The following is a 10270-nucleotide window of genomic DNA, read 5'->3' as shown; positions in this document are numbered from 1 at the left end:
ATCCAGTTTTTGGAATATGCTGTCCGTGTGCCGGTCTGTTCCCTGGCTCGGTGCGGGACGCCCTGCCTGGAGACTCTGCGGTTCGGTTCTGTTCTGGATTCTCTCCAGGACCAGGGCTGCCCAGCGCTGTTATGCAGATACTCACTCAGGTTGTTCGGTGCCGGGGGAATTGCTGGCACAGCCTGCAGACGGATCCGGCCCAGAGGACTGGCACACCTGACAGTCCCGGCTTCCTGCCTGCTGACTGGAGAGGCTATGGAGGGCCGAGGGGGACACAGATGTGAAGCGCCAGCCTGTTAGTGAGCAGGTTATATTTAGATAGTTTTATTTGTATTTGTTTATTCATTTCCAGAAATTATTTATTTAACGCTTGTGAATTATTTAAAGGGCAGAAAGTGTCTGAAGGCAGTCAAAAACACTCACTAACACACACACACACACACACACACACACACACACACACACACTCACACACTCACTCAAACTCACACACACACACACACACACACACACACACACTCACTCAAACTCACACACACATACAGTCTCAGGGCTGTTTGTTCCAGGAGTATCTTAGCGCATCCTTGACCTGCACTGTCTCTCTTTGACTGCTGTCCTTCCTCCGTCTCTATCGGCGGGACATCCTGTGAGCAGCTCTGTTCGCCCGCTCTCTGGGTGTCTGTTTGGCTCCTGTGGTGATTCCTGCGTTTATATATAAATATATATTCGGCCTGTCGTTCCCATCTGCAGTCGAGAGTCGCACTGTTTGCCTCGAGTTATGGCAGTGTTTATTTAATGCAGGTGTTGTGGCTGGGCTGTGAATATGAGGTGGTGATGACGGAGTATCGTGACGATTGGTGCCATCTGCCCGTCCTCCCCGCATGCAGTTGCCTCTGAACTCAGGCATCGTTTCTCTCCCCCTCCCCCCCGCATGCCATATAAAATGTATTGCTAAAGCATTTGAAAAAGAAATAGAGAAACAAATAATAAGGTGGGGGTCCGTTTGTGTGTCTGTCTGTGTCGGTGTGTCTGCTGGTCAGTCCGTCGGTCTCGCTCTCCGTGTCCATCCACAAGAAGCACCGTTATTGATCTGAGAAGAAACAGGAAAAACAAAAAGTGAACGTATGAATGAAAGAAAGAAAGGATGGGCAATGAAGAGAGAAACAACTCTGTTATCAGTCTTGTTTTTGTAACACACAGTGGGGGGGGGCAGTGTTTTTGTGCAAGTGTAGAGACTGGGGTGTGAGTGAGTGTCGGGGGGGCAGGAAGGCCGTCGTGCAGCAGAGCTCAGGGCACAGAGAGGGTGGGGGGTGTTGGTGCATCCTGGGCTGTAATCTGGGGGGTGTCCGGCGCTGGGATAAGACCGACTCCAGAGCGACCGTGAAACAATGGGAGGATGCAGAGGGGATGGGCGTCCCGGGGGGGTCCCAGTCCCGGAGAGGACAGTGATTTGGGAGGGGGTTCAAGGTAAAGGGAGACGTCCCGAATACCCCCCCCCACTAGCTCCCTTTTTCCTGTGCGCTGATAAGAGCAGCATTAAAACCCCCCCTTCCCCCAGGGGAGCCTAAAGCTGACTTCTCGAGCTGAGAGACACAGAGACACCAGAGGGAGAGACACGGTGAGTGAGACGCAGAGGGAGAGAGACACAGAGACAGACCAACTGACCGAAGCAAGACGGACAAGACCAGCAGACTCCAGGTCCACACCATGCTGCCTCTGACCTTCACACTGCTGGTGCTGTTACACAGACTGGACCACTCCACTGCCACTGGTGAGTCCAGCATGCACACGCACTGTACACACACTGTACACACACACTACACACGCACACACACTGCACAGTGTACAGCTGGAGGCAGAGGGAGAGAGAGCAGTGAGAGGGGAGATGGGAAAGTGAGCACGAGGAACAGAGGGAATTTGGATAACCTGTGTTGAGGTGCTGTGCAGTGTGTGCTCAGTGCCGTGTATTGTGCGCTCAATGCTGTGCAGTGAGGGCTGTGCCCAGGGCTGCCTGGGCACGGTGGTGCTGCCCACTGCACAGACCGACACAGTAGAGGGGTGTTTCACAGCTGCTCAGCTCCAGGTGCACCTCTCTCTGCTTTTTACTACACAAAACTCAACTGCTCTTTACTGCACTACACCACATCTGTGGTCGACTGGACTGTGCTTTTGCCAGGCAGTCTGACAGTAAGCCTATGTGGGGCCAGTCAGAATTAATTTTAACTAAACAGCAACTCTTTAATGTCATAATCTGGGAGGTGTTGAAACCCCCTCCCGGCGAGATGGCTGCTCTGCTGGTGAGGTGGTGCGGGTCACACAGACGCTCAGAGGGGTGGTGTTGATCAGAGGCAGTGCAGCATTAACACTCTGATCCCTCCGCAGCCCTGGACCCGTGCTCGGCCTACATCAGCCTGAACGAGCCCTGGCGCAACACGGAGCACCACGTGAACGCGTCGGCGGGGGTGCCGCTGTGCGACAGCCACGTGGACGGGGAGTGGTACCGCTTCACGGGCATGGCCGGCGACGCCATGCCCACCTTCTGCATCGAGGAGAACCACTGCGGCACCCACGCGCCCATCTGGCTGAACGGCAGCCACCCGCACCGCGAGGAGGGCGTGGTGCGGCGCCAGGCCTGCGCCAGCTTCAACGGGGACTGCTGCCTGTGGAACGCCAGCCTGGAGGTGAAGGCCTGCGCAGGGGGGTACTACGTCTACCGCCTGCCCCGCCCCTCCGTCTGCTTCCATGTCTACTGCGGCCGTGAGTCCCTGGTGCCTGTTCGACCTCGCTCGACCTCGCCGTCTCTGTCCAGCTCTGTTCATCCACCCGTCTGTGTGCCTCGCCGTCTGTGTCTGTCTGTCCCGTCCCTCTGCACACCTCTTTCTCTCTCTCTGCACTGGAGTTGTGTCTGTCTGTCCCCACATCCCAACACGTCTGTCTTTCAATGTGTCGATATGCGTGTCTTGAATTGTGTGTCTGTGCTTCGGTCTGGATTCCTTTTATAACCCTGCAGTGAGGGAGCTGTGGCTCACCGTAGTGTCTGTCTGTCAGATTTCTATGACATCTGTGACGAGACCGAGAATGACTCTGGAGAGTGCCAGTGTGCCAGTGGGACGACCCTGGGGCCGGACGGACAGACCTGCCTGGGTGAGAGGGAAGGGGAGACGAAGCGGGAAGGGGAAGAAGGCTGGGAGATGAGTCATCCGTCCTCAGGGCAGGACCGGGTCAGAGCAGTGCCCAGGGAGGGAGGGAGAGGGGACAGTGGGAGGAGTCGGCGCCAGGACTCTGCTGGGCTGATATACACCTGTCAATTAAATTGAAGGTGCTTTATTGAAATGCCTCTACAGAGGGAGACAGAAATTAACAATAGAAACAGGAATAATAATATTGGGGGTGGGGGTGGGGGGGGGGGGGGGTCGGATATACATTTTGTGTGTATGTATTTAGAGCTCTGGAAAAAATGTAGACCACTTAACATTGATTTCTGAATATATATATATATATATATATATAACATTATTAACAGAACCATAATACTCTCCACCCATCCCTTGTCTCCCTTTCTCCCTCCTCCCTCTCCCTCGTGCCCAGATGTGAATGAGTGTGAACAGGGCAATGGCGGCTGTGCGGAGGTGTGTGTGAACATGAAGGGCTCTCACCGCTGTGAGTGTGGCGTGGGCAGAGTGCTGGGCACCGACAGGCGGAGCTGCCAGGGTGAGAGACGGCCGTTGCATCACAGCACAATTACGTCACACTGTCATTACGCCACAGTCATTATGCCACAACACCATTACATCACACTGTCATTACGTCACACCCCACCAGCAAGGCTGCATTGACACAGATTTTTACTTTTTTTAATCTTCCTCTTTCTTTCCTCCTCCTCCCTCCCCCAGAGATTGAGGGTTGCCACAACAACAATGGAGGCTGCAGTCACAGCTGCTCCATGGTCCAGGGCTCCTACCGCTGCCACTGCCCCCGGGGGCTGGTGCTGACTGAGGACAGGCACAACTGCCAGGGTAACTGCTGTGTGTTTCAGCTCCATTCTGTGCGTCTCATTCTTTCTCTTTGAACCTTGTGTGTGTTAAGCCATTTCTAACTCCCTCTCTCTCTGAAGTGTGTCTTTTAACTCCTGTCTGACACTCTTCTCTTCCTCTCCCTCTCCCTCCCTCTCTCTGTGAGGGCAGTGCCGGTGCAGTGCCAGCCCAGCTCTATCGAGGTGTCAGTGCCCAGGGAGCTGGTGGGGGGGCTGGAGCTCTTCCTGTCCAACTCGTCCTGCCGTGGTGTGTCCAACGGCACCCACGTCAACCTCCACTTCAGCCTGAAGACCTGTGGCACGGTGGTGGAGGTGAGCTTTCCACACGGCATGACACGATACAACTCTGCAGCCCAGCATCCTGGCACAGGAGGCTCTAACAGGGTGCAGAAGCAGGCTGGGGGCTCCTCTACCCAGCACATTCTCAATCTCTCCATCCTCTCCCCCATCTCTCCCTGCCCCGGCCAGGTGTCGGGCGAACGCATCGTGGCCACTAACCTGGTGACAGGGCTGCCGCGACAGAGCCCGGGCAGCAGCGGCGACGTCATCGTGAGGACCAGCAAGCTGCTGCTGCCGGTGACCTGCGAGTTCCCGCGGCAGTACGAGGTGTCGGACGGCTACCTGCCCAACCCCCGCGATGCCGCGCTGGAGATGCAGGGCCACAGCCACGGCCAGTTCCCCTTCAGCCTGGAGCTGTTCAAGAGCGCCGAGTTCTCGGAGCCCTACCGCGGCACCACCCCCTCCCTCAAACTGCACGACTCGCTGTTCTTCGGCGTGGAGCCGGCCGAGCGCGTGGACGGACTGGCCACGCTGGTGGAGAGCTGCTTCGCCACGCCCAGCCCCAAGGCCGACCAGGCGCTCAAGTATTACCTCATCAAGGACGGGTGAGAGGGAGAGCGTGAGATTGTGTCGGTCTAAGTGTGTTTGTTTGTCTGTCTGCCCGTCTGCCTGTTTGTCTGTGAGTTTCAGTGCCAAGGAATATTCTGCACCCTGCAGAGCAGTCTGTTAACACGCTCTCTCTCCCTCTCCCTCCCCAGCTGCATCTCAGATGAGACAGTGAAACAGGTCTCCTCTAGAGACCAGCTGTCCAAACACTACCAGGTGCCCGTGTTCAAATTCGTGGGCAAAGATAACAAGGTGAGTGTGAGGGACATACACACACACGCACAGACATACAAACACAGACACTGTTCTATGGTGTGCAGTTTCACTGTGTGTGTGTTGTGGGGGTTCACTATGTGCGTGTGTGTGTGTGTGTGTGTGTGCGTGTGTGTGTTATGGGGGTTCACTGTGTGTGTGTGTGTGTGTGTGTGTTGCAGGAGGTGTTCCTGCACTGCCGTGTGCTGGTGTGTGGCTCTGAGGACGGGGCGTCACGCTGCTCTCAGGGCTGCCGGACTCGCCTGCGCCGCGACACGGACCACACCGCCCCCGCTGGCCTGCTGCACCAGCGCCTCCTCACCGGGGGGCCAATCATCATCCTCCCTGATGACTGACATCACCGCCCCGCAGCCAATCACAGCCTCCACACACACACACACACACACACACACACACACACACACACACACACACATACTGAAAATATATTGAAATACATTTTAAAATGTTCATGTATATTTAAATATATCAGGCACAAGTTGACGTGAATTTACACTTATAAAATATGTCAAACATATCCTCACTGACAAAATACAAAATAAAATATATTTTAATCCATATTCTGTGTAGTTATACCCTCACAATGTACTTCTATCCATCTATCTATCAATCTGTCTGTATCTATCAGTATATATTTAACTTTGACATATATTTATAAAATAGTGTTTCCTTGTAAATCTTTTCTGTCTTTCACTGATTGTTTGCAATGTTCCTCCTGTGGAAATAAACCCGTTATAGGAGCCCAGTCTGTCTCTGCTGTTCGATTGGCATCATATTGATAAGTGTCACACACAGAACTCAGATGGCTGTTTTTGTTCATTTCTTTCATTTTATTTGCAACCAAAAAAACAAGAGCAGACAGAAAACCCTGCCGGTGATTCTGAGCAGGATTGGAAAACATGCAAACGAACAAACACACATTCAATAACTTAAATACATCCTAAATATCACAGCCAATCAGAAGTGATGATAATACCATTAACCGTACAACCTCAACCACAGCGTGTCCTTGTGTGCCGGCCAGAGGCGCGACGGCAATAAATACAGCGTGTGGTGGGGGGGGCAGACGAACAGTCACTGGGAGTCTGGGCTCGGGGGCAGAATCCTCGTCCCACGATTGTACAGGTAGCCTCGTTTAGTGTCGCTTGTGTAGTTGTGTCAGTCTCGTCTGTGTGGTTCCCTCTGTGTTGACGAGGCAGCCGGGCGCTCTGTGAAGCTGTGGTAGGGAAACGGCAGCCACCTCACCGTCACACACGCCGAAGCCCGGTGGGTCGGTTCTGGCGTGTTTTGCTGCCGTATGTCCTGGTCCGCGTGTTCCTCATCGATGTGTATCAGCCGGTAGAGATCTGTGCTGGTGTGTAATGGACTGTGCTGGGTGCTAAGGGTCTGTCGTGGTGTGTAGTTGTGTGTCCTGGCGAGGGGTGCTGTGTGGTGTCGGGGGGCTGCGCCGGGCTTGGGCGGGGGCTTCTCTGGCGTCGCCCTACAGCTCTTCCTTCTCCTCCTCGTTGCAGATGCAGGCGGCCCTCTGGCTGTTCATGAAGGGCCGGCAGCCCAGAGTCCACACGGTGTTGAACAGCGTGTCGGCCACGGTCTCGCAGGCTGAGAGGGGGGGGGGGGAGAGAGAGAGAGAGGGATGAATGTGCTTCATTAGTCATCTTTCTTCTACCGATTGTAGGAACAACAACAACAACAACAATACGAACTCGTTGTTGTTGTTGTTGTTGTTGTTGTTGTTGTTGTTGCTACAATCAGTGCTTTGTAATGATAGGCTTATTAACCATTGAAAAGCAGCAGTAATTATAGCATTAGAGAGAGAAAGGAACACAGAGAGAGCCCTCTATTCAAACACAGACATATGACACATGATGCTGTACCGTGACTGACCTTCGACCTTTGACACGAAGCCCAGGCTCTTCTTGAGGTCGCTGCAGATGCCATGGAGACACCAGCGGAACTTGGAGTCGCAGCGGTACTTGTTGGAGCCGCAGGTGTCGTAGCACAGGTCCAGCTGGTTGCAGCACTTGGTCATGGCTGGGATGCCCATGTCCAGCTGTGGGCACAACAGCAGGGGGTGCTGTTACTGCACTGCTCACCCAGAGAGAGAGAGAAACTCACACACACACGCACACACACAAGAAATACACAAACGCCAACACACAGATAGGAATACACTCGCATAGCTCTCGCACACACACACGCACGCACACGGACACGTACACGCACACGCGCTGTGCTAGAAACGCAGTGCAGTTGTGCCAAGAGCTGTGGTGAAGGCGCAGGGGTGCGTGAGGAGCCGTGTGGAAGCTGGTGGCCCCAGGGAGACTCGTGTGTTTTTGTACTGAAGCGCAACTGACGCATCTTCAATGAATCAGCAACTTGTTGTGCTTTTTTCTTCATAGTCACACTGTGTCAGTTAAAGAAGTGATGCCAGCATCAGTGTCGGATACAGGAGTGATGATGTCATTGTCAATGTCAGTGTTAGAGCGAGGATGTCAGTGGTAGAGCAATGATGTCACTGTCAGTATCAGTGTTAGAGTGATGATGTCACTGTCAGTATTTGTATCGGATACAGGAGCAATGATGTCACTGTCAGCATCAGTGTTAGAGTGATGATTAGTTAGGTGTTAGAGCAGTGTTAGGTACAGGTGAGACAGTATCAGGGTTAGTTACATACACTGTCTGGTACCTGCAGGCCCAGGAAGTACGAGCTACAGCCGTTGGGCTCTGGGGTCTTGTATTCCGGGCGAGGAAGAGGCGCCTTCCCTGGAGAGGGAGAGAGAGAGAGGGAGATTGGTTATTTTTAATTTCTGTGTTGTTTTATTTTCAGTAAACTCTGTACAGGCTTGGCGACCCCAGTGTAAATGCGTCCTGTCAACGAAGCCGTCTCTGAATCTGAATTTGAGTGGGGGCCGTGTCTGCGGTGTTTAAACGCAGTGCTGGAGCTGTCTGGCGGACCAGCCGGCTCTGGCCTGATACAGCCGCCGGTACGGCCTCCCGATAACACACAATCACTGATCAATAGAGCACAGACACAGCGCTAACACCCTGACCTTCTCCGAGTCCCCGAGACGCCGGGACGCGTCCACCAGGCTACACAACCACAGAAATCACAGCAAAGCACACGGACAGAGTGAATTGTGTGGGATAGTTACTCTGCTGTGGTGTGTCAGCGTGGGGGCCCTTTAGCCTCGCCTTGGCTCCTGACAGAAGACAACAGAGCTACAGCGCAGAGTGGCCCTCAGGAACACCACAATTACAGAGGACTACAGAATGAAGCCAGCAGAGCGAAGACCCCCACCACCACCATCCCCAGAACCAGAACCAGCGCAGGGTCCCAGCCCCCAGTCCTACCGTATCGGCAGCGGTACTGGCACACGCCGTTGCGGCCGCCCATCAGCTCCAGCACCGAGTCGAAGTAGCCGTTCACCGCCTGGAAGCTGTCGCGGATCGATTCGATGCCCCAGCCGTCCTCCGTCTCTGTGTCGTTGGGCACCGTGGCGGGCGCGGGGGGGGCCTCCGTGTCCTGGCCGGCGGTCGGCCGCAGCCCGAGACAGAGCAGGAGGAGCAGGGCGGGGCGGGGGGGCAGCATGGCGAGGGCAGCACAGAGGGGGTTTGTTTAAGAGGGCTGAGGGGTCCAGCGGCTGGGGGCCCAGACAGAGTGCAGCTCGGGGGTCCGGCAGGCAGAGAGGAGCGCGGGGCAGCAGTGCGGGGCAGGAGCAGTCCTCTGGCAGAGTGAGAGAGCGAGTGAGCGGATCGCACAGCGCACTGCCTCTTACAGTCTTTCCCCCCAGCCTGGACTTCGGCCTCTGATTGAGGCAGCGAGACAGCAGGGCACCCCCCCCTCAAGTGGGGCCAAAGGGCAGCTCCTATCTGCAATCGGGCACTCTCCCTATCTCTGTCTCTCTCTCCCTCTTCTTGTGCACAACAGCTATGCATGCCTGACTGTTTCACTTTTTTATACCTTTCATCTCTACAGTAACAGTGTTTAAAAGTCAAAACTCAAAAGCCTGTTTTTGTTTTTCACTTCCCCTCTCTCTCCCACTCCCCATCTTTGTCCTCCACCTTCATTTCTAGGTTTCACTCTTTCTTTTTATTTCCTTTCTGCCTCCACATATCCCTTCCTTAAAGCGTGTCCTCCTGTGTATCTGGTCTGTAGGACAGGAGCCCGCTGTGATCCGGCCCCGTCTGTGTCAGGGCCAGTCATGCACCCCCCACCACAGTCTCAGTGTGCTACAGTAAACACACTCAGGGCTCTGTGTGAACACTCCGTGTGTCCAGACCCTTTCGGGCCCTGCAGTCTGGGCCCCGCGGCTCCCAAACTGGTCATCCATTAGTATAAGTGTGTTATTATTATTGATCATAAAGTGGACAGAGACCCAAGAGTAATTAAGCTGTTTTTACATCATAACCCCTTTATTATATGCAAATATGAGTCCAATAAGGAATAGACAGTGTGGTCAATTTCAGCTTAAAAGTGTCAGAAGGGAACAACATAGTAAAAGCATGGTAAATGTGTAATAATATAATGGTAAAATCATAATAAATATGGTTAAATCATAGTAAAATCCATTGTTAAAACATGACAAAATCATGGTAAAGTGTAGTGTGGTGAGATGATTTTACCACAGGACACCACACTTCTTTTTACCAAGTTTGTACCACGGTAACTGATTATTGCACAAATCCCATAACCACAATTTCTCAGGGAATCATAATAATAGTAATAAGCTTGAGGAGTGTTCATCATTATATGTATTATTAGTAGTAAATAATCAATCATACAAAAAAATGTTTAGGGAAGAAGAATTAATAGAATGGACACAGGTCTGTCAACACAGCGGCTCGGCGCAGTGGACTGTGCTCGGGCCCTGCAATCCGCTCGCAGGCCGATAAGAAACTCCCTTCGGCACAGAGTTGTCGAGTGACGCTGCTGAGCTTTGCCCTGCGGCTGCTGATGGGCTCAGGACGGCCGTGCCGACAGGAGGGGGAGGGGAGTGTTTTGGTGCTGGAGGGCAAAGTCTGCGCACTGTTGGCTGAGCACGTGGAATGACCTCAGCAGACAACATTCGGACCCACGTG

At 53.6% G+C, this 10270-nt stretch overlaps 2 protein-coding genes across 3 annotated transcripts; one reads left to right on the top strand and one right to left on the bottom strand.

Annotated features, from left to right (window-relative positions):
• Positions 1-1547: 1547 nt before the first annotated feature.
• Positions 1548-5936, top strand: oit3 (oncoprotein induced transcript 3). Its single transcript, XM_066693782.1, has 9 exons — positions 1548-1771; positions 2383-2757; positions 3049-3144; positions 3589-3711; positions 3894-4016; positions 4185-4345; positions 4502-4917; positions 5071-5170; positions 5353-5936. Exons 1-9 carry the CDS (start codon positions 1708-1710, stop codon positions 5524-5526), a joined length of 1632 nt encoding a protein of 543 aa, XP_066549879.1. The 5' UTR covers positions 1548-1707; the 3' UTR covers positions 5527-5936.
• Positions 5937-5996: 60 nt separating this feature from the next.
• pla2g12b (phospholipase A2, group XIIB) lies at positions 5997-8958 on the bottom strand. 2 transcript variants are annotated; one of them, XM_066693786.1, is made up of 4 exons: positions 8543-8958; positions 7878-7954; positions 7076-7241; positions 5997-6790 (listed from the first exon to the last, which is right to left on the bottom strand). In XM_066693786.1, the coding sequence occupies exons 1-4, from the start codon at positions 8778-8780 to the stop codon at positions 6672-6674; spliced, it is 600 nt and encodes a 199-aa protein (XP_066549883.1). In that variant the 5' UTR covers positions 8781-8958; the 3' UTR covers positions 5997-6671. The 2 variants fall into 2 exon arrangements, with proteins under 2 accessions (XP_066549883.1, XP_066549882.1); XM_066693785.1 differs by having other exon boundaries at positions 7866-7954; positions 8543-8957.
• Positions 8959-10270: the final 1312 nt, after the last annotated feature.

The sequence above is a fragment of the Amia ocellicauda genome, chromosome 20, assembly GCF_036373705.1.
Source record: "Amia ocellicauda isolate fAmiCal2 chromosome 20, fAmiCal2.hap1, whole genome shotgun sequence".
NCBI lineage: Eukaryota > Metazoa > Chordata > Actinopteri > Amiiformes > Amiidae > Amia > Amia ocellicauda.
This window is presented reverse-complemented; position numbering and strand designations above follow the sequence as displayed.